Here is a 21,949-nt window from a genome sequence, read left to right on the forward strand (position 1 = left end):
AAACTGGTTGATTCGTGCTTGATTTTTAAACTGCTTCTGTAGGTGTCACAATGACCCCCGGACCACCACGAGAATGGAATGTTGGAATATTTGCAGTGAGTACAGAATGAGGTTGAAAAAGGTTAAGAGTCAGCCAGTAGCTGCAGCCAATGAGACATAGAGGCGGCTAATGGTTATTTCCTTCCACAGGAAAGGAACAAGGAGTTGCCCAGAGAGATAATTTTTTTTCACTTCCCACAGAGTGTATATCACATCGTGTCGTTTGCGGTGCATGGACTAGATTTCCTGATTTTACGTTAATATATATATATATATATATATATATGTATATATATATTTAAAAACATTTTTTTTTACAAAGAGAGGTAAGCTTCGTTTTGCTTCAGTCGTTACGCTACGGGGATGATGAATGTTGTGTGATGCTGAAGAACCAAGATAACAATTTGGCTGAGCTCACGTTGAAGGAATTTCAACTAGAAGCCAAGTTAAGCAAGCATGGTCGTGTCTTACTTTTAGGGGTGGGGGAAAAAAAAAAACATTTGAGAAATCAAAAACATTCAAGATTCAACTTTTCATTGCGTTGCAGCATTTTGAGCAGACACCAAGGGGAGGAAGGAGAGAAGATGTGGGACAAGAAGCAAGCGTCCCTCGCACTTGTGACCATGGTGGTGGTCTGCGGCGCGGTGAGTTCAATTTCCATAGATGTGTTTGTGCTTACTGTCATCCTGGGAGAAAACAACTTTAAAGCATGCAATATGAGAGTGCTATACGAGTAGTAGTCACATGGCTTTAACTCTAGGGGTTTGCAGAGGTACTGCAGGAGGTCTTTGGTTGTATATAGACTTTAAAAATATATATTTATTTTTTTATTTCCTCTCCGCAATTTTTCCACACATTTAAATATCTTTAGAGACATTATCATTAATCCAACACACCTTTGTGTAGTTTATAAATGTCAGTGGCATGCCCTTGTAGGTTTAAAATAAAAAAAAACAATAATAAATAATAAATGCCTTTTGGCATTCACACAATTATACTCTATTATCATATACATTTGTTTATTCAGCTAGCGATTAGCGCTCTATTTGTCAGCTAGCGATTAGCGGTGTGGTTGTCAGGTAGAAATTAGCACTCTAGTTGCCAGCTAGCGATTAGCGCTCCTGTTGCGAGCTAGCGATTAGTGCTCAAGTTGCCAGCTAGCATGCACACTCTAGTCTCCAGCTAGCTATTAGCTCTCTTTTTGCCAACTAACGATTAGCGCTCTAGTTGCCAGCTAGCGATAAATGCTCTAGTTGCCTGCTAGCGAATATCGTTGTAGTTGCCAGCGAGCAAATAGCGCTCTATTTCCAGCTAGTGATTAGCGCTCTAGTCTAGTCTCATACAGACTACTGAAACACTCTCATACACACTACTGAAACACACACATACACAGTACTGAACCACTCTAATGCACACTACTGAAACACTTTCATACACAGTAGTGAAACACTCTCATACACATAACTGAAACACTTTCATACATAGTACTGAAACACTCTCATGCACACTACTGAAACACTCTCATACACACTACTGAAACACTTTCATACACAGTACTGTAACACACTCATACACACTACTAAAACATTCTCATACATACACACTACTGAAACACTCTCATACATACACACTACTGAAACACTCTCATGCACACTACTGAAACACTTTCATACACACTACTGAAACACTTTCATAAACAGTACTGAAACACTTTCATACACAGTACTGAAACACTCTCATACACACTACCAAACGCACTCATACACATTACTGAAACACTCCATAACATACACACTACTGAAACACTCTCATACATACACACTACTGAAACACTCTCATGCACACTACTGAAACACACTCATGCACACTACTGAAACACACTCATACACACTACTGAAAAACTCTCATACACTACTGAAACACTTTCACACACACTACTGAAACACTTTCATACACAATACTGTAAAACTCTCATACACACTACTGAAACACATTCATACACACTACTGAAACACTTTCATAAACAGTACTGAAGCACTTTCATACACAGTACTGAAACACTCTCATACACACTACTAAACGCACTCATACACACGACTGAAACACTCCAAAAACATACACACTACTGAAACACTCTCACACACACTACTAAAACACTTTCATACACAGTACTGTAAAACTCTCAAACACACTACTGAAACACTTTCATACACACTACCGAAACACTTTTATAAACAGTACTGAAACACTTTCATACACAGTACTGAAACACTCTCATACACACTACTAAACGCACTCATACACACTACTGAAACACTCCATAACATACACACTACTGAAACACTCTCACACACACTACTAAAACACTTTCATACACAGTACTGTAAAACTCTCATACACACTACTGAAACACTTTCATACATACTACTGAAACACTTTCATAAACAGTACTGAAACACTTTCATACACACTACTGAAACACTCCATAACATACACACTACTGGAACACTCTCACACACTACTAAACGCACTCATACACACTACTGAAACACTCCATAACATACACACTACTGAAACACTCTCACACACACTACTAAACGCACTCATACACACTACTGAAACACTCCATAACATACACACTACTGAAACACTATCACACACACTACTAAAACACTTTCATACACAGTACTGTAAAACTCTCATACACACTACTGAAACACTTTCATGCATACTACTGAAACACTTTCATAAACAGTACTGAAACACTTTCATACACACTACTGAAACACTCTTACACACACTACTAAAACACTTTCATACACAGTACTGTAAAACTCTCATACACACTACTGAAACACTTTCATACATACTACTGAAACACTTTCATAAACAGTACTGAAACACTTTCATACACACTACTGAAACACTCCATAACATACACACTACTGAAACACTCTCACACACTACTAAACACTTTCATACACAGTACTGTAAAACTCTCATGCACACTACTGAAACACTTTCATAAACGGTACTGACACACTTTCATACACAGTACTGAAACACTCTCATACACACTACTAAATGCACTCAAATACACTACTGAAACACTCCATAACATACACACTACTGAAACACTTTCATAAACAGTACTGAAACACTTTCATACACAGTACTGAAACACTCTCATACACACTACTAAACGCACTCATACACACTACTGAAACACTCTCACACACACTACTAAAACACTTTCATACACAGTACTGTAAAACTCTCATACACACTACTGAAACACTTATATACACACTTTTTTTTCTTTCTTTCTTTAGTTTATTTCGAACATGAACACACTTACATCATAATACATCACACAATTTCATATCATTTCATTTTACATCATGCCCGAAAAGGAGTAGGAAGAAGCAAAGCTTATTTAATCCTACCCCTTTCTCACTTCAAGCGTTTACAAATATATAGAATCATTTACTGACCTTTTATATAATAAAATAACATCTATGAATTAGTATACAACAGTTTTGTAATATGTAATTAATTAATTAATTCAGTCATTATTAACATACTGAGATACTTTCAACCTTATTTTCAATAAGGTTGAAAGTATTTCTCATAATTCTTCTTTTTTGTACTCTGTAAGCACTATTATTTTGAACAACCTCTTAAACTGGATCATATCAGTACAATTTTTAACTTCTTTACTTAATCCATTCCATAATTTAATTCCACATACTGATATGCTAAAAGTTCTAAGTGTTGTACGTGCATATAAATGTTTTAAATTATTTTTTCCTCTAAGGTTATATTTCTCCTCTTTAGTTGAGAAGAATTGTTGTACATTCTTTGGTAGCAGGTTATAGTTTGCTTTGTACATCATTTTAGCTGTTTGCAATTTTACCAAATCACCAAACTTTAATATTTCTGACTTAATAAATAAAGGGTTTGTGTGTTCTCTATATCCAACATTATGTATTATTCTAACTGATCTTTTTTGTAACACGGTTAGCGAATGTAGCGCACATTTGTAGTTATTTCCCCATATTTCTGCACAATAACTCAGATATGGTAACACTAGCGAGCAGTAGAGAATATGCAGTGATTTTTGGCCCAGGACATATTTTGCTTTATTCATTATTGAAATGTTTTTTGCCACCTTATGTTGTATGTTTTGTATATGAGATTTCCAGTTCATTTGATCATCTATTAATACTCCCAAAAATCTAGTTTCTTTTACCCTTTCTATGTCTACTTCGTCTATTTGTATTTGTGTATGATGCTCTTTTCTACTATTACCAAATAGTATTATTTTAGTTTTACTGAGATTCAAAGACAGTCTGTTTTTGTCAAACCATCTTTTTAATTTGTTCATTTCTTCTGTTATTATTTGTATTATCTTCTGTGTGCTCTCTCCTGAACAGAAAGCAGTTGTGTCGTCTGCAAATAAAACCAACTTTAAGTCCTTCGTAACCTTACAAATGTCGTTTATATAAAGATTGAACAATCTTGGTCCCAGTATTGACCCCTGGGGTACACCACAGGATATATCTAGCCGTGTTGACATATTTTCACCCATATTTACATATTGCTTCCTGTTGGTTAAATAACTTCTTACCCAATTCAATACCAAACCTCTGATGCCATATCGTTCTAATTTTCGTATTAAAATATCATGATTAATTGTGTCAAATGCTTTTGTTAAGTCCATGAATACTGCGGCCGCACATTCTTTACCATCTATTGCATTGGTAATTTCCTCTGTTATTTTGGTTAGTGCTATTGATGTTGAGATATTTGCTCGGAATCCATATTGGTTCTCCACAAGTGTCCCACTTTTGTTAATAAATAAATCTAATCGACTATTGAATAATTTTTCCAAGATTTTGGAGAATTGTGGAAGTAATGAAACTGGTCTGTAGTTAGTAAACTGGTGTACGTCTCCATTCTTATAAATTGGTACGACTTTTGCAATTTTCATTATATCAGGGAATTTACCGGTTAAAAATTATACATTGGTGATATATGTCAGAGGTTCTGAAATGTCTTGTATAACCTTTTTTATCGTTACCATATCTATTCCATGACAGTCGGTTGAGGTCTTGGATTTACAATTTTTTACAATTTTGATTATTTCTTCTTTTGTTACACTTTTAAGAAACATGGAATTGGGATTTCTGTCTATGAGCTCACTCAAGGCCTCAACTGACCCATCATCTGCATTTGGAATTCTTTGATCCAGATTTTTTCCGATATTAACAAAATAATCATTGAAACGTTCCGCTATTTGGTTCATATTGTCATTTTTTGTATTTCCATCTAGAAAGTACTGGGGGTAATCTTTCTTAGCACCATTTTTAATGATGCTATTTAGGATGCCCCATGTTGCTCTCATGTTGTTTTTGTTCTTGTTTAATAATTGACTGTAGTATTCCTTCTTACATGTTCGTAGTATACCAATTAGTTTGTTTTTATATTTCTTATACTTATTTTCTGCCTCTATAGATCTCTGTGTTATAAATATTCGATACAATGTGTTTTTTTTGTGACAAGCATTTTTCAGTCCTTTTGTCATCCATGGTTGGTTGTTTTTCTTTTGCTTCTTACTACGTTCTTTCCATGGGCAATGTTTATCATAGAGTGTAAGAAAGGTGTTAACAAAATTCCCATATGCATCATCTACATCATCTTCATTATATACGTTGTCCCAAATTTGTTTCCTCAGATCATTCCTGAAGGAAATCATTCCTTCCTCTGTGCATAGTCTTTGAAATGTCTTTTTGTCAATATTCTTCTTCCTGTAGTTCCCATCATAAATAGTAAAGACTGGCAGATGGTCGCTGATGTCGGTTGTTAACAGTCCACTTATTGTGTTATTTTCAAAGACATTAGTGAAGATATTGTCAATAAGTGTAGCACTGTGACTTGCAATTCTGGTTGGCCTTGTGATTTGGGGATACAAACTCATACTATACATTGTATCTGTGAAATCATTAATGGACTTTTGCTTGTTGGGGTTCAAGAGATCAATGTTGAAGTCTCCACATAAAAAAAGTACTTTTTGACTGATTCCATTGAAAGTTCCCTTAATCCAGTCTTCAAATCCTTCAATACTTGAGTTGGGTGCCCTATATATACAACTGATCAATACATTTCTACTTCTTTCATGATATATCTCAATGGTTATACACTCTAAAACATTGTCAATAGCCAGTGACATGTTTTTTACCACCTTGTAAAGGAAGTCCTTCATCACATATACAGCAACTCCGCCTCCATTCTTATTTACTCTATTAATATAATTGAGTTCATATCCTTCTAGTCCAAAGTCCATTCCTTTTTTTGGATCCATCCATGTCTCTGATACAGCGATAATTTTGAAAGGTTCTTTAAATTGTTCCAAAAATGATTTCATATTGTTAAAATTGGCATACAAGCTTCTGCAGTTAATGTGAATAATTGACAGTTTGTTATTGGAATTAATGTTGGTGTTGTACTGTACTTCTGTATAATATAAACAATTATTGTCCATGTGAGAAAAAAAATGTGTGTCTGGATCTATAGCACTGTCCAATTCCGTCCTGTTATATTCATTGCTGGAAAAGGTTATAAATTCTCTGTTTGATTGATTATTGTTTGTTTGTGTCATGGTTGTGTTTAATTTTTTTATCGTTATTGAAATTTATCCAGCTCTGCTATTTTCCTTATGACTATTACTCTTGCTTCCTCTGGTGTTCCATTTAGTTTAATAAATATTTTGCAGTTTGCTGTCCATGTTTGTTGTATTTTTCCTTGTTTTCTTAAGCTACGTGCTTTTCTGGCTATGTCTGCGTTTTTCTTTGTTAAATGTTCATTTATGTACACGTCTGTTCCTTTCAGCTTCCTCCCTTGTTTTAGTAATGCAGTTTTATGTTTCCTATTGACAAATCTCATTATTATTACTGGTGCCGAATTATCCTTCTTCTTATGGAGTGGGTGGCAAGCTTCCACATTTGCCATGTCCATGAATATACCTTTTGACTCCACCAGCTGCATAATTGTCTGTTGGTACTGCTTTATGGCTGATACTTCTGCTGTTAAAAATTCAAGCGATCTCCTTATCTCCTCACCTTCATCAGGAGAGAGCACCTTCTTTGGCCCCATGTTGATCTTGGCTGTCGCAGGTGTTCACTGCCTTCGGCCTAGGCTGTCCCCGGTCCCGATAGATGTCGTCTGATGCCCAAGATCTTTGATGGGATCCCGTCTGGCCTCTCTCGCGCTAGCCTCGCCGTTGTCACCGGTCTCGTCGCCGCGATGTGGTCCCGTTGCTGCCAGCCGCTAGCCGGGCCTCTCCCTTGTCGCTCTGCTGCCGTCACACGTCGCCGCTACTGAAACACTTTCATAAACAGTACTGAAACACTTTCATACACACTACTGAAATACTCCATAACATACACACTACTGAAACACTCTCATACACACAAGGCAAATCATATTGTTGATGTAGATGATCATATCTGGTGTACATATTTACTTTAGAAAAGAGAAGTGTGGGATACTTCTCTTGTTGCCTTATTTGTATTTGACTTTATTAAATATTTGGGTAAAATGTTATCAAAACAAAACCAGTTTTATTTTAAGTAATGTAGAAATGTATCAGCAGTGTATCTATTTCATGGAAGAATGTAGTTAATCATAGAACTGGCACCCAATGTTATTTAAAAAAGTATACATTTTGAATCGAATCTGAATCGAATTGAATCAAAAGATTCACAGCCCAAGTATTTAGTTTAGTTTTTTTCTTATTTTTGTATTTTGTTTTGCCAGGTGAGTGCAGCGAAACAACTAAACATGGCCCCGGATGCTGTGGACGACCTCTACCAAGGGTGCAGGGACGAGGTCATGGAGCGCCTGATCCACTCAGAGGTGCTGGGAAAAGAGCTGAGCGGCAACCCGGGCCTCAAGGCAGCGTGGAGCGACAAATGCTCCACGCTCCTCCCGGGCGGTGTGAAGGAACATACCGCCGCTCTCCTGGCCTACGGCAACGGGATCGCCTTCAGGAAGGCCTTCAACGACGAAGTGGAGACCACGGGAGCCAACGCCAGCACCTACGAGCGCGACTTCCACTTCAAGTCCCTGCACTTCCTGCTCACGGACGCCATGAGGCTGGTGAAGCCGGCGGCGTGCAGGAATGTTTACCGCGTGTCCAGCGGCGACTACGCGGCGGAGATGGGCGCCGGAGTGAGGTTCGGTAGATTCACCACGGCGCACACGGACCTGTCGGTGAAGGAGGACGTGGAGGGCGGGGTCTACTTCAACATCACCACCTGCTTCTTCGTCAGTCTGGAGGGTTTCTGCGGCCTGCAGGAGGACGTCGCCATCTTGTCCCCCGCGGAGGAGTTCACGGTGGTGGACGTCAAACAAGTCGACGACTACCAGGAGATCGTTCTGAAACATTCCAAATTGGAGGCTTTGCACAACTGCTACGGTTTTTCACGGTATTTGCTTTCTCCGCCTTTGAAACATTCCAACTTTCATGGGATAACCAAGCTCTTTTTCGTCCTTGCAGGGCGACGATGGCCCCGGTCGGCAAGGGGGCCGCAGCCGGCGTCCCCCGGGGGCTGGTGTTGGCCCTTGTGACCTTGCTGCTTTTTTCTTTAAACTGCTGACTCAGTACAGTGTTGCCTCGCCACTTCGCGGTTCACTTCCTACGATCTAAAGTACCGTAATTTCCGGACTACAGTGGGTCCGGGTTATTTTTGCCTCCTCCCTCACTTAAAGTGTGAGTGAAGAATGCACTACTGACCTGATAAGTTAAAAAAAAAAAAGAGATGATACAGTATTATGTGCTCACATATGCTACCTGGTGGTTGTTTGAGCACACTGCAGCTAGGCCTCGATGGTCCCACTTCTTAGAGCTTTAGTCACACGCAGGATTCTCACAGGAATGAGGCAGAAATACAACCTTACCTACTGTATAACCCGCTTTACTTTAATCCCCACCTTTTAATGCGCTTTATACAATGTTGTGGTTATTTTATGGATTTCTCCGGGTTCACAAGCTTCACGTGCTGCCAACAAATTTAGCTTTATTACATCAGACCAGTGTAATTGCCCAACTGGCAACGGTGGACCAATGAGATTGTTCCCATTACATCAAACGCACTCACACATCCATTCAGTCAGCCATTTAGCGCTTAATGGACTCACCGTCATCGTGGAGCAAAAACGACCGATTGCAAGCAACGCAGCCCCAAAACCGAAGATGATCGACACAGGCCATCGAAAAAGCAAAAGTGGCGCCGCACTAATAGGCCCCAAAAAGCCAGACGGTGGATGTAGACCGCGCTCAGTGACTACTGTATGCCATGGTACAGGCACTGTCTTTTGTTAATGTTCATGTTTCAATGTGTACACCTGCGGTTTATAGACATGTTCGGCCAATATATGTACAAAATAAAATGTGTCCAAAAATTAGGTGGGTGCGGCTTATATGTAGGTGCGCTCTACAGCAATCCTGGGCAATTATGTTTACATACACTTGTAAGAACATAATGTCATGGCTGTCTTGAGTTTCCAGTAACTGCAACTTTTATTTTTTGTGATAGAGTGAATGGAGCACATACTTGTTTGTCACAAAAAACATTCATGAAGTTTGGTTCTTTTATGAATTTATTACGGGTCCACTGAAAATGTGACCAAATACCCAGCAATACGTTTGGAGGAGAAAAAGTGAGGCTTTTAATCCCAGGAACACCATGTCTACCGTCAAGAATGGTGGTGGTAGTATTATGCTCTGGGCCTGATTTGCTGCCAATGGAACTGGTGCTTTACAGAAAGTAAATGGGACAATGAAAAAGGAGGATTACCTCCAAATTCTTCAGGACAACCTAAAATCATCAGCCAGGAGGTTGGGTCTTGGGCGCAGTCGGGTGTTCCAACAGGACAATGACCCCAAACACACGTCAAAAGTAGTAAAGGAATGGCTCAATCAGGCTAGAATTAAGGTTTTAGAATGGCCTTCCCAAAGTCCTGACTTAAACGTGTGGACAATGCTGAAGAAACAAGTCCATGTCAGAAAACCAACAAATTTTGCTGAACTGCACCAATTTTGTCAAGAGGAGTGGTCAAAAATTCAACCAGAAGCTTGTGGATGGCTACCAAAAGCGCCTTATTGCAGTGAAACTTGCCAAGGGACATGTAACCAAATATTAACATTGCTGTATGTATACTTTTGACCCAGCAGATTTGGTCACATTTTCAGTAGACCCATAATTCATTTATAAAAGAACCAAACTTCATGAATATTTTTTGTAACCAACAAGTATGTGCTCCAATCACTCTATCACAAAAAAAATAAGAGTTGTAGAAATGATTGGAAACTGAAGACAGCCATGTCATTATTTTCTTTACAAGTGTATGTAAACTTTTGACCACGACTGTATATATATATATACATACATCCATATATATATACATATATATATATGTAAACTGTGAAAATCTACTGTACAGTATGTGTACTTACTACTTGGGTCCTATTTAAATAAAACGTTATGACAGACCGCCTTAAAAAACAAAATGGAATTTTTACTTTTTTTACTGAATAAGACACCCAGAATGTACATGGAAATAAAGAATGTGGGATTTGCAATATTAACTATGAACAATAAAACACTGAATATTGACAACATACGAACGTCACACCCCCTCTCGATCGACATATTTTACAATCAAGCGAAACGTAACAAAAATGCAACAAACCAGCGAAATATGAACGTGAAGGGTAAAAAAAACAAAACACCTACAATCTGATACATCTGATGTATCACTAAGCTTTAGAACTTTGTTGTAAAAATCTCCTTCCGCGTCAGTCCCTAGAAACACCCCACCCACACTGCTTGGTGCCTCGTCTGAGCTGCTGTGACTTAGATGACCATAGTAACTAATTAGATTACCATAGTAACTAATTAGATTACCATAGTAACTTGTATATCATGCAAAAGCGGGGATTCCAACCATTGAAATACTTTGTATAGTCCAAGACTTACGGTAATTTAAAATCATAACTGCACGTCATAATGGCAGCTACAGTTTCCACCTTAATGATCTAAAAAAATTATTTGGGAATGTCCGGTGTTGAGATTTAAGTACCCGTTTAAGTTTTCATATTAAAACTACGTCTTTTTTAGAATGTATGCAGTGTTTTAAGAGCATAGAAAGTGCTTATAAGTGTGTGTGTGGAAGCTGTTTGGAGCGCTTAGAACGACTTTAAATACGTACAATATTCATAGAAATCATAAAATAAGTGTCAACACGGCTCCTTTAATGCGCTTATTGATGTGAGTCAAATGTCTGGCAAATTATAGTCACATCACTGCTTGTGTGTCATAAAGTATCAGGCCTGCAGTGATTAATCGATTTGAAAAAAACTTTGATTATATTGTGTTGCTTCAACTGATCCTTTATTGAGTGTAACTAATAAAAAATGTTATCAAATCCGGATTGCATTGGGGTGACCGGAACTTTAAATACGCGTACACAGATCCCGCAATAGCTGTCTGTCAGCATTTTTATTTTTATTTTTCCATTTTTTTTTAATTAATACCCACATGTTAAAAGTGAAAATTCAAAGTTGTTAATGTAAAATTCATGAAAACAAGACAATTATGGCAAGCAGAAATGTTTTCGTTCATTTCAATAATTTCCCCCTAGAATACGCATTGAGCCTATAAAGTGTGCTGTATCCGATTACTCCATTGACCGAATAAACTAATTGATTGATTACTTGATTACAAAAATAATTGACAGCCGGAGCCTTATAACAGTTTGTTGTATTTACTATGTACTGTATGTGATTCTTGCTTTTTTCAAAATGTATGACACATCTTCACAGGTGCATTCATAAATCCAACTATAAATAAAGATGTGATGCATAATTAAGTGGTTATTCAGAAACTGGGGCGTTTTTTTTAAATTTTTTATTAGGATTTCACATCAAAGCCTAAACAGAAGCATTACTAATCATAATAAATACTACAGCTAATAGGGATGTACCGATCTGATATTGATATTGGGTGCAAAGAAAAGCCAAGTATTGGATGATATCAGCTTGCATCTAAAATGTCCGATACAAACATTCCTGCAGCTTGTTTTTTTATTTTTTTAATTAAATCAACATAGAAAAAAACACACGATACACTTTCAACTAGTGCATCAACCCCAAAAAAAACCCTCCCTCCCCCGTTCACACTCATACACACCCACTCACACAAAAGGGGTTGTTTCTTTCTGCTATCAATATTCTGGTTCCCACAACATGGACAACACTTCTGCAAGGAACACAACACAGTCCCTGAAGCACACTTGATTGTTTGTGCTGCTGGTCCACTAACATTTTCATTTAATTACTATTTTTTTTTCTTCTTTTTTCTCCTTTATGTAATTATTTTTATATTGTTTTACTTTCTTTTTTATCCAAGAAAATATTTATTTATCTTATCTAAAAAAATAAAAAAGAAAAAAAAAAAAAGAAAAAGAAAAAGAAAGAAAGGACCTTATCTTCACCAGACCTGGTTGTAAATGAAATTAGCTTCGTTTAAAGGTTGTTTTTTTTAAAACCAGGTCCAGTCCAGATAATGTCCAAGTCGGGTCCAGCAACACACACCTTCATTCATGTACACTGATAAAAAAAAAAAATAATAATAATAAAATAATAAAATAAAAAAATAAAATTTTTGCAGCTTGTTTACTTGTGCAAATTCTGGGCAGCCAATTAACATCTAAATGTCCTCCAATTCGCACACAAGGTTGGTCTTTTCTTCTATTTTAGTCAAGTCATTTACAAAAGGCAAACATAGTTGGCTACTAGGAGCTAGCAGCTACACAACAGCAAAGCACACAAAAGCATACAAGCTAGACATAGATAAAGTGTCCTTATTTGAACAATATTGCAGTTTAAACACCACATGTCCATTTAAACAGGTATCAAGTGAAAATTCGGCAGAAGCTTGTTAGAAAGTATCCAGTAACAAGTGTGTCCGCATCATTCAAATTACTGCGCCATGAGCTCAACTTCATGAGTTATCGTGACAACTAGAGGTCGCCAAAATAAATTAACGCTCCATTTGAAAAGCATAAATCTGTAATTGGGTTAGTGTTTACATACCCACCAGTGTTCTCCTTTTTTAACATTCCTCTAGGGTTGTACGGTATACCGGTATTAGTATAGTACCGCGATGCTAATTAATCATATTCGGTACTATACCGCCTCTAAAAAGTACCCCGCGCCCCCGTCGTCGTCACGTCGTGTCATTGCTGGTTTACGAGCAGAGGAGCATATTCGGCAGTGCACAATCACGGAGTACTTACAAGCAGACACAGTGTGTAGACCAGTGGTTCTAAACCTGGGTTCGATCGAACCCTAGGGGTTCGGTGAGTCGGCCTCAGAGGTTCGGTGGAGCCTCCACCACGGAGGTCAGGACACACCCGACTCATCGTGTAAATAAAAACTTCTCCCTATCGGCGTCTTATGGATACCCCCAAACAATGTTCCCTCTAATTTTCCATATGCGTGAGCAAACGCAAAAGCTCTTTGAGCATTCAGTGGAGCACATGTGAGCGACGTCAGACGTGCACACTGGCCACACCTGTCCCAAACCTGACTAAATAACAAGTTAAATGTTTTATTATTATAATCAAATGACAGCAGCCATTTCCATAATGACAATAACAAAAATTATTGTTTTTCATGAGCTGTGTACTAGTATTGTATGTCTGGGTGGGGGTCCCGCTTTGGAAATAATTTGTACCCCTTTCAGATATCGCATTTAGTTCCCACTAAAACATTCACATGTTGCACAATGAGATGTAAACATGGGATCATGTGTACATTCCTGTAACTTTCTGTTTGTAAAAAAATATATTGATTAGTATTTCTTTAATATAATAACATCATTTCATGATTCATATTTATAAATTAAGATTAAATTAAGAAAAAAAAAAAGTAGTTCTCTAAAGAAGGGTTCGGTGAATGCGCATATGAAACTGGTGTGGTTTTAGGGTGACCATTTCCATGACACCAAAAAGGAGGACATTATGCGGCATATCAATAAATTACTATGGTGTACATAGGACTCTGGTATACCTTATTTATAGTAGAATTTTGAGTGGTTTATGTCACGACTTGATCTTGGGAGTTTGCTTTTCCAGGATGCAACGGAAAGTTGGCACGGGCGAGACGGGAATTAAGGTACATTTTTTTATTGAAACACTAGAACTAACTATAAATACAAAAAAAGGATCAAACAAAAAGCGCGCACAGTGGCGGAGAATAAACTATGAAAAAACAAAAAGACTATAAACATGGAACCAAAACTTACTGTGACAAGGGACATGAAGCAGGATCATAGAGGAATGGACAGAGCATAAATGTGGTGCGGTATGGGGTGCGAGGTCGTCAGAAAAACAAACTGAAAAACACTGAACTTAAATACTACAGACATGATTAACGAAAACAGGTGCGTGACTCAAGACGTGAAACAGGTGCGTGACGTGACAGGTGAAAACTAATGGTTGCTATGGTGACAAGACAAGGGAGTGAAAAGCCAGAAACTAAACAAAACATGACTTAAAACAAAACATGATTACACAAACATGACAGAGCCCCTCCCTTAAGGACAGATACCAGATGTCCATAAAAATTAACAAGAGTCATGGGAGGGCGGGAGGGGGACATGGCGGTGGGTCGCCAGACCACGTGTCCCCGTATCCACCGGGGCAGAGTTAGGTGGCGGCGGCGAGTGGAACGCCGCTGCAGCAGGCGAGGCGGGCGCCCAGGGAATGGCCACATTCGTGGCCGACTGGGAGGTGGGCGCACTTGGCGTGGCGGGCGACCAGGTAGCGGCCATATCCGTGGCCGACGAGGAGGCAGGCGCGTCATCATCGTGGCAGGCGTGGCTTGGCGTGGTGAGTCAGGCGGCGAAGCTCGGCGTGGCGCGTCAGGCGGCGAAGCTCGGCGTGGGTCTTGGTATAGGTCTTGGTCTTGGCGTGGGTGTTGGTCTTGGTGTGGATCTTGGCATGGCGGGTCTTGGTCTTGGCATGGCGGGTCTTGGTCTTGGCATGGCGGGTCTTGGTCTTGGCATGGCGGGTCTTGGTCTTGGCATGGCGGGTCTTGGTCTTGGCATGGCGGGTCTTGGTCTTGGCATGGCGAGTCTTGGTCTTGGCATGGCGAGTCTTGGTCTTGGCATGGCGAGTCTTGGTCTTGGCATGGCGAGTCTTGGTCTTGGCATGGCGAGTCTTGGTCTTGGCATGGCGAGTCTTGGTCTTGGCATGGCGAGTCTTGGTCTTGGCATGGCGAGTCTTGGTCTTGGCATGGCGTGTCTTGGTCTTGGCATGGCGTGTCTTGGTCTTGGTCTTGACTTAGCGGGTCTTGGTCTTGGTCTTGGTCTTGGTTTGGCGGCTCTTGGTCTTGGCTTGGCGTGTCTTGGTCTTGGCATGGCGTGTCTTGGTCTTGGCATGGCGTGTCTTGGTCTTGACATCGAGCTGGTACCGGAGCTTGGCGTCGTGGAGCTGGTACCGGAGCTTGGCATCGTGGAGCTGGTTCCGGAGCTTGGCGTCGTGGAGCTGGTACCGGAGCTTGGCGTCGTGGAGCTGGTACCGGAGCTTGGCGTCGTGGAGCTGGTACCGGAGCTTGGCATCGTGGAGCTGGTACCGGAGCTTGGCGTCGTGGAGCTGGTACCGGAGCTTGGCATCGTGGAGCTGGTACCGGAGCTTGGCGAGGAACTTGGCGTGGTGGAGCTGGTGCTAGCCTTGGTGCGGCGACAGGTGCTAGCCTTGGTGCAGGTGGAGGTGGGTTGCGGCTTGGCAGGTCGGAAGACTGGTGAGGGCGGTCGTGCTGGAGGCTGTGGCTTGACAGGTCGGTAGACTGGTGGTGGCGGCCGTGAGGGAGGCTGTGGCTTGACAAGGTGATGCTGATCCACCCCACCTGAACAATTCCCAGCCCTAGCCCCCCCCTCAAGGGGCGGATACCAGACGCGCTCCCTGCGGTCTGGAACTCTCTGTAGGGGTGGGCGGCGGAGGGCAGAAACTTCCCCATTAAATTGTCCAAATTGTTTTGTTTTTTTATCCCCCACCTGGGGTTGTGTGGGCGGAAAAAAAGAAAAAAATTGTGACGGGGGCGGGACTTGAGTCTTGGGGGGCGGGGCATGAAATATGGGACGTGGCTTGGACTGATTAGACCTGATCTCTAAAAACATGTTTTGATAATGATTTATCAAAGTCATGCCATTAGTGTCTTTTGTTGGAGGCGGGTGTTCAAAAGAAAAAGAGTTGGAAAAAAAATCCTGGGCTGTGATGTCATCCTGGGGAAGCCGGGCAGACTGCTGCTTGCTTCCGCCCGGAGGGGGAGGGGCTTGTGGGAGTGGCGTGTCCTGCCGGCTCGCGGAAGTCTTTCCCCGTCCTTGGCGACGTTTCCGGGACGGGAGCGACGCGCCGATCGGCACCAGCTTGCCTCCATTCCCCCACATCATCCCCCTGCGCTCCCTGGGGGAATAGCGAAGCGTCTCGGCTTCCATGGCGCGCAGGACCTCCCACGTTCCTTCGTCCAATCTATCCAACTCGGCCAACTTAGGTGGGGAAAAGCGGGTCTGCTGACGACCTACTGTCACGACTTGATCTTGGGAGTTTGCTTTTCCAGGATGCAACGGAAAGTTGGCACGGGCGAGACGGGAATTAAGGTAAATTTTTTTATTGAAACACTAGAACTAACTATAAATACAAAAAAAGGATCAAACAAAAAGCGCGCACAGTGGCGGAGAATAAACTATGAAAAAACAAAAAGACTATAAACATGGAACCAAAACTTACTGTGACAAGGGACATGAAGCAGGATCATAGAGGAATGGACAGAGCATAAATGTGGTGCGGTATGGGGTGCGAGGTCGTCAGAAAAACAAACTGAAAAACACTGAACTTAAATACTACAGACATGATTAACGAAAACAGGTGCGTGACTCAAGACGTGAAACAGGTGCGTGACGTGACAGGTGAAAACTAATGGTTGCTATGGTGACAAGACAAGGGAGTGAAAAGCCAGAAACTAAACAAAACATGACTTAAAACAAAACATGATTACACAAACATGACAGTTTAAAGATGATGTTTGTGTGGCTGAATAGGAAAAAATATTAAAGTCAAGTGTTTGTTAACAGTATTTGTATTTATTCAATACATTGTGGTGTTCAAAAAGTGACCACTGAGATGAATCTTTTCAAGTGCAGAGTGCCACAAAGCATAACATGTGTGGACTTAAATGTAGTTAACGTATATAATAAAAAGAAAAATGCCACAAAAATTTTTCCACATCAACATCAAGGCTGCTTGCTGCATATCTGGTTGCGTTATGCAGAATATGGGCCAAACAGTTTGCAGGGAGCACATCTTTTTGGCTCAGTTTCAGCTTCTGATACACTGTTATGTTTGCCACAATTGACACTGGCATTGTCTGCTGCATATGCAGACATGTTTTTCACCTCTAAGCCAGACATCTCAAGTTTTGCCAGCAGCTGGTTTGTTATGGCTTCTGACGTTTCGTTGCTGTCACTATAAAAATCCAACAGGACATGTTGGATGCCTTCATCAAAGTGAAAATACCTTACTACAATGGGAAAACACTTGTTTGTTCCTTTATTTGAGGCGTCGGTTGCCACGGAAAAGGGTAGGTTGTTTTCTTTTATGTAGTCGGTATGTTCCTGTACTGAATAGTGAGCGATGACGTTCTCGCACAATGCCTTGGCTTTTGTTCGGCCACAGGCCATCCCTTTAGCTGTGGGATAGTCACTGAAAATCTCCCGGTACACTTTCATGCCGCAGTCTAAACTTCTGTAGGGCTGGTGATGCTTTACAGCAGTGGTTCTCAACCCTTTTTTCAGTGATGTACCCCCTGTGAACATGTTTTTAATTCAAGTACCCCCTAATCAGAGCAAAGCATTTTTGGTTGAAAAAAAGAGATAAAGAAGTAAAATACAGCACTATGTCATCAGTTTCTGATTTATTAAATTGTATAACAGTGCAAAATATTGCTCATTTGTAGTGGTCTTTCTTGAACTATTTGGAAAAATATATGTAAAATAACTAAAAACTTGTTGAAAAATAAACAAGTGATTCAATTATAAATAAAGATTTCTACACATAGAAGTAATCATCAACTTAAAGTGCCCTCTTTGGGGATTGTAATAGAGATCCACCTGGATTCAGGAACTTAATTCTAAACATTTCTTCACAAAAAAAGAAATCTTTAACATCAATATTTATGGAACATGTCTACAAAAAATCTAGCTGTCAAGACTGAATATTGCATTGTTGCATTTCTTTTCACAGTTCTTTTTGACAGACATTTTAGTGAGGGTCAAACCATCATGGCATGGGGGAAACTCTGGCTTTATGGTAATGAATGGAATAGCCTACTTGATTTGATGTTCAGTTTATGAACTTACATTACATTACATACCCCCAGGGGTACGCGTACCCCCATTTGAGAACCACTGCTTTACAGCATGGTACACCTTGCACAGCTCCGCAGCGGTTATCTTGTCATCCAGGGGCGACGAAACTTCATGAAAAAATGTCCTCATTGAAGAGGTACCTGCCGCACGTTTATTACTTTTATGTTTATCCGTACCCGCATGCCGTTCAATTGCAGCATTCCCCTGACTACTTACGTCGACATCACATCGACAAAGTGTGCAGAAGCCATGGAATGAGTCTCGACTGCTTTTCGTTATAAATTCGTTCTCTTTTATCCATTCAGAATTAAACGAGGTCTTGCGTTTTGGCATGATGCTAACTTTCTGTCAATGTCATGCCGCAACGGCACATGGACCCTTGTTTACTTTTTTAACCAATGATAAGCAGATTTGTATCCGACACAGCTCTTAGCCAATCATTTGATACGTTACTGCGTTGGGGGCATTTTTTTCGGTCTTTGATTGGCTATTGCGCTGCAGCCCAGCAAAGATGAAAAAACTCCGCTCTTCAAGCCTAGTGCCTCAAAAAGGAGGACAAATACGTGTCCGGCTTGATGCTGCGCCGGACGCCGGACAGGGCATTAAAAATCCGGACTGTCCGGCCTAAATCCGGACACCTGGTCACCCTATGTGGTTTGGTACCTCCAACAAGGTTAAGAACCACTGGTGTAGAGAGAAAAGGGAGAACGGACGCATTTTGGCTTAAAAACTAATGATAAAGGTGAAGTTATAACACTGAAACGCCGACCGGAAGAGGTGCTTTAAGACATGGCTAACTAGCTAGCGGCGAAAGTCCTGCCTCAGTCGGCAGTGTTTTAGCTACTTCTAAATCACTAATCCTTGTCTCCATGGCGACCAATAAAGTAAGTTTCTTACAAGTATCATCCCTGCAGGACGAGGAATAGGTAAACATGTTTCACTACACACCGTAGCTCACCGGCGTCAAAATGTAAACAAACGCCATTGGTGGATCTACACCTGACATCCACTGTAATGATACCAAGTACAGGAGCGTATCTAGTCGATACTACTATGATTATGTCGATATTTTTTGGCATCACAACATCTTCTTTCGTTTTTTTTTAAATGTATATTATGTTTATAAAGTCAGGAAATATGTCCCTGGACACATGAGGACTTTGAATATGACCAATGTATGATCCTGTAACTACTTGGTATCGGATTGATACCTAAATTTGTGGTATCATCCAAAACTAATGTAAAGTATCAAACAACGGAAGAATAAGTGATTATTACATTTTAACAGAAGTGTAGATAGAACATGTTAAAAGAGAAAGTAAGCGGATATTAACAGTAAATGAACAAGTAGATTAATAAATTAATTTTCTACCACTTGTCCTTAATAATGTTGACAAAATAATAGACTGATAAATGACACAATATGTTACTGCATATGTCAGCAGACTAAATTAGGAGCCTTTGTTTGCTTACTTACTAATAAAAGACAAGTTGTCTTATATGTTCACTATTTTATTTAAGGACAAACTTGCAATAATAAACATATGTTTAATGTACCGTAAGATTTTTTGTTCAAATAAAGCCAATAATGCAATTTTTTGTGATACCCTTTATTTGGAAAAATACAGAAAAGTACTGAAAAGTATCTAAATAATTTTGGTACCAGTACCAAACTATTGGTATTGGGACAACACTACATTCCACACTACAAAATGATTAGTATGTACATTAATGCCACAATGGTTGTTCTCTGTTTGAGTAATTCCACTTAATCAACTTGATCTAACATTCAGCACTACAAAATGAGTACTATAATTGATATCGCATCGGATTAATATCCGTATCGGCCAACACTCAAGGTGCCAATATCGGTATCTTATTGGAAGGAAAAAAGTTGTATCGTGACACCCCTAAATATTAGTACAAAACATTTTATATTTTGGTTGACCTCCCAACAGTTGTTGATCCTAAGCATATTGTATCACTATTACATAAGACATACAGTACATGAAAATATATTACATATAAACACTAACTATAAACAGCACCTTTGCCATGTAAACAAAAGAGATGATAAACATAGATACCGTATTTTTCGGATTATAAATCGCAGTTTTTTTCATAGTTTGGCCGGGGGTGCGACTTATACTCAGGAGCAACTTATGTGTGAAATGATTAACACATTACCATAAAATATCAAATAATATTATTTATCTCATTCACGTAAGAGACTAGATGTATATCAGCAATTGTCACACACACACGTCAACCAATAACAATTTGGCGGGGGCGGGTCATGGCAGAAGTGCTTTGTGAAAAAAACGATGCTACCTGCTACTACTTCCGTACCATATGAAAATGGATCATTTCAACATTGGCGGTAACTTATAAAAACTGAGAAGGGCTGAACAAAAATGGCACCGAAAAGGAAATCATATACTGCAGGTTACAAGCTGGAAGTAGTGAAATATGTCAGATTGTTTGGTAAACATATAGCATGTTCTATATGTTATAGTTATTTGAATGACTCTTAACATAATATGTTACGTTAACATACCAGGCACATTCTCAGTTGGTTATTTATGCCTCATATAACGTACACTTATTCAGCCTGTTGTTCACTATTCTTTATTTATTTTAAATTGCCTTTCAAATGTCTATTCTTGGTGTTGTGTTTTATCAAATAAATTTCCCCCCAAAAAATGCGACTTATACTCTGGTGCAGTGGTTCTTAACCTGGGTTCGATCGAACCCAAGGGGTTCGGTGAGTCGGGCTCAAGGGTTCGGCGGAGGTCAAGACACACCCGACTCATCGTGTAAATAAAAACATCTCCCTATCGACGTATTACGGATACGGCAACTGCAGAAGTCAGACTGATTTGCAGGTGTGTAATTTGTTGTGAGTTCATGCACTGTGTTGGTTTTGTTGTTTGAACAAGGTGATGTTCATGCACAGTTCATTTTGTGCACCAGTAAAAAAAAACATGGTAACACTTTAGTATGGGGAACATATTCACCATTGAATAAGTTGTTTATTAAAATGCAAATTAGTAACATATTGGCTGTTAACTAGTCATTATTAAGTACTTATTAATGCCTTATTCGGCATGGCCTTATTATAACCCTAAACCTCTAACCCTGGCCCTAACCCTCTAAACCAAACCCATACTTGCCAACCCTCCCGGATTTTCCGGGAGACTCCCGAAATTCAGCGCCTCTCCCGAAAAACCTCCCGGGACAAATTTTCTCCCGAAAATCTCTCGAAATTCAGGCGTACCTGAGTGACGTGTCGACAGCCTGTTTTCACATCCGCTTTCTTACAATATAAACAGCGTGCCTGCCCAATAACATTATAACTGTAGAATGATCGAGGGCGAGTCCTTGGTTTCTTATGTGGGTTTATTGTTGGCAGTTTC

The 21,949-nt window shown here is 40.0% G+C and overlaps 1 protein-coding gene across 2 annotated transcripts; it reads left to right on the plus strand.

Moving 5' to 3' along the window:
- Positions 1-241: 241 nt before the first annotated feature.
- Positions 242-12,732, plus strand: LOC133621717 (GPI-linked NAD(P)(+)--arginine ADP-ribosyltransferase 1). Of its 2 annotated transcripts, XM_061984008.1 has the most exons (4): positions 242-365; positions 587-683; positions 7,858-8,528; positions 8,600-12,732. In XM_061984008.1, the coding sequence occupies exons 2-4, from the start codon at positions 624-626 to the stop codon at positions 8,697-8,699; spliced, it is 831 nt and encodes a 276-aa protein (XP_061839992.1). In that variant the 5' UTR covers positions 242-365; positions 587-623; the 3' UTR covers positions 8,700-12,732. The 2 variants fall into 2 exon arrangements, with proteins under 2 accessions (XP_061839992.1, XP_061839991.1); XM_061984007.2 differs by lacking the exon at positions 242-365 and having other exon boundaries at positions 510-683.
- Positions 12,733-21,949: the final 9,217 nt, after the last annotated feature.

This window comes from Nerophis lumbriciformis, linkage group LG25, assembly GCF_033978685.3.
Source record: "Nerophis lumbriciformis linkage group LG25, RoL_Nlum_v2.1, whole genome shotgun sequence".
NCBI classification, from domain to species: domain Eukaryota; kingdom Metazoa; phylum Chordata; class Actinopteri; order Syngnathiformes; family Syngnathidae; genus Nerophis; species Nerophis lumbriciformis.

Bases quoted from the DNA above. Each gene is read 5' to 3' on its own strand.
- LOC133621717 (XM_061984008.1), top strand. From the start codon at position 624: ATGTGGGACAAGAAGCAAGCGTCCCTCGCACTTGTGACCATGGTGGTG. The intron at 684-7,857 runs GTGAGTTCAATT...TTGTTTTGCCAG, and splicing joins TGGTGGTGGTCTGCGGCGCG to GTGAGTGCAGCGAAACAACT. The intron at 8,529-8,599 runs GTATTTGCTTTC...TCGTCCTTGCAG, and splicing joins AACTGCTACGGTTTTTCACG to GGCGACGATGGCCCCGGTCG.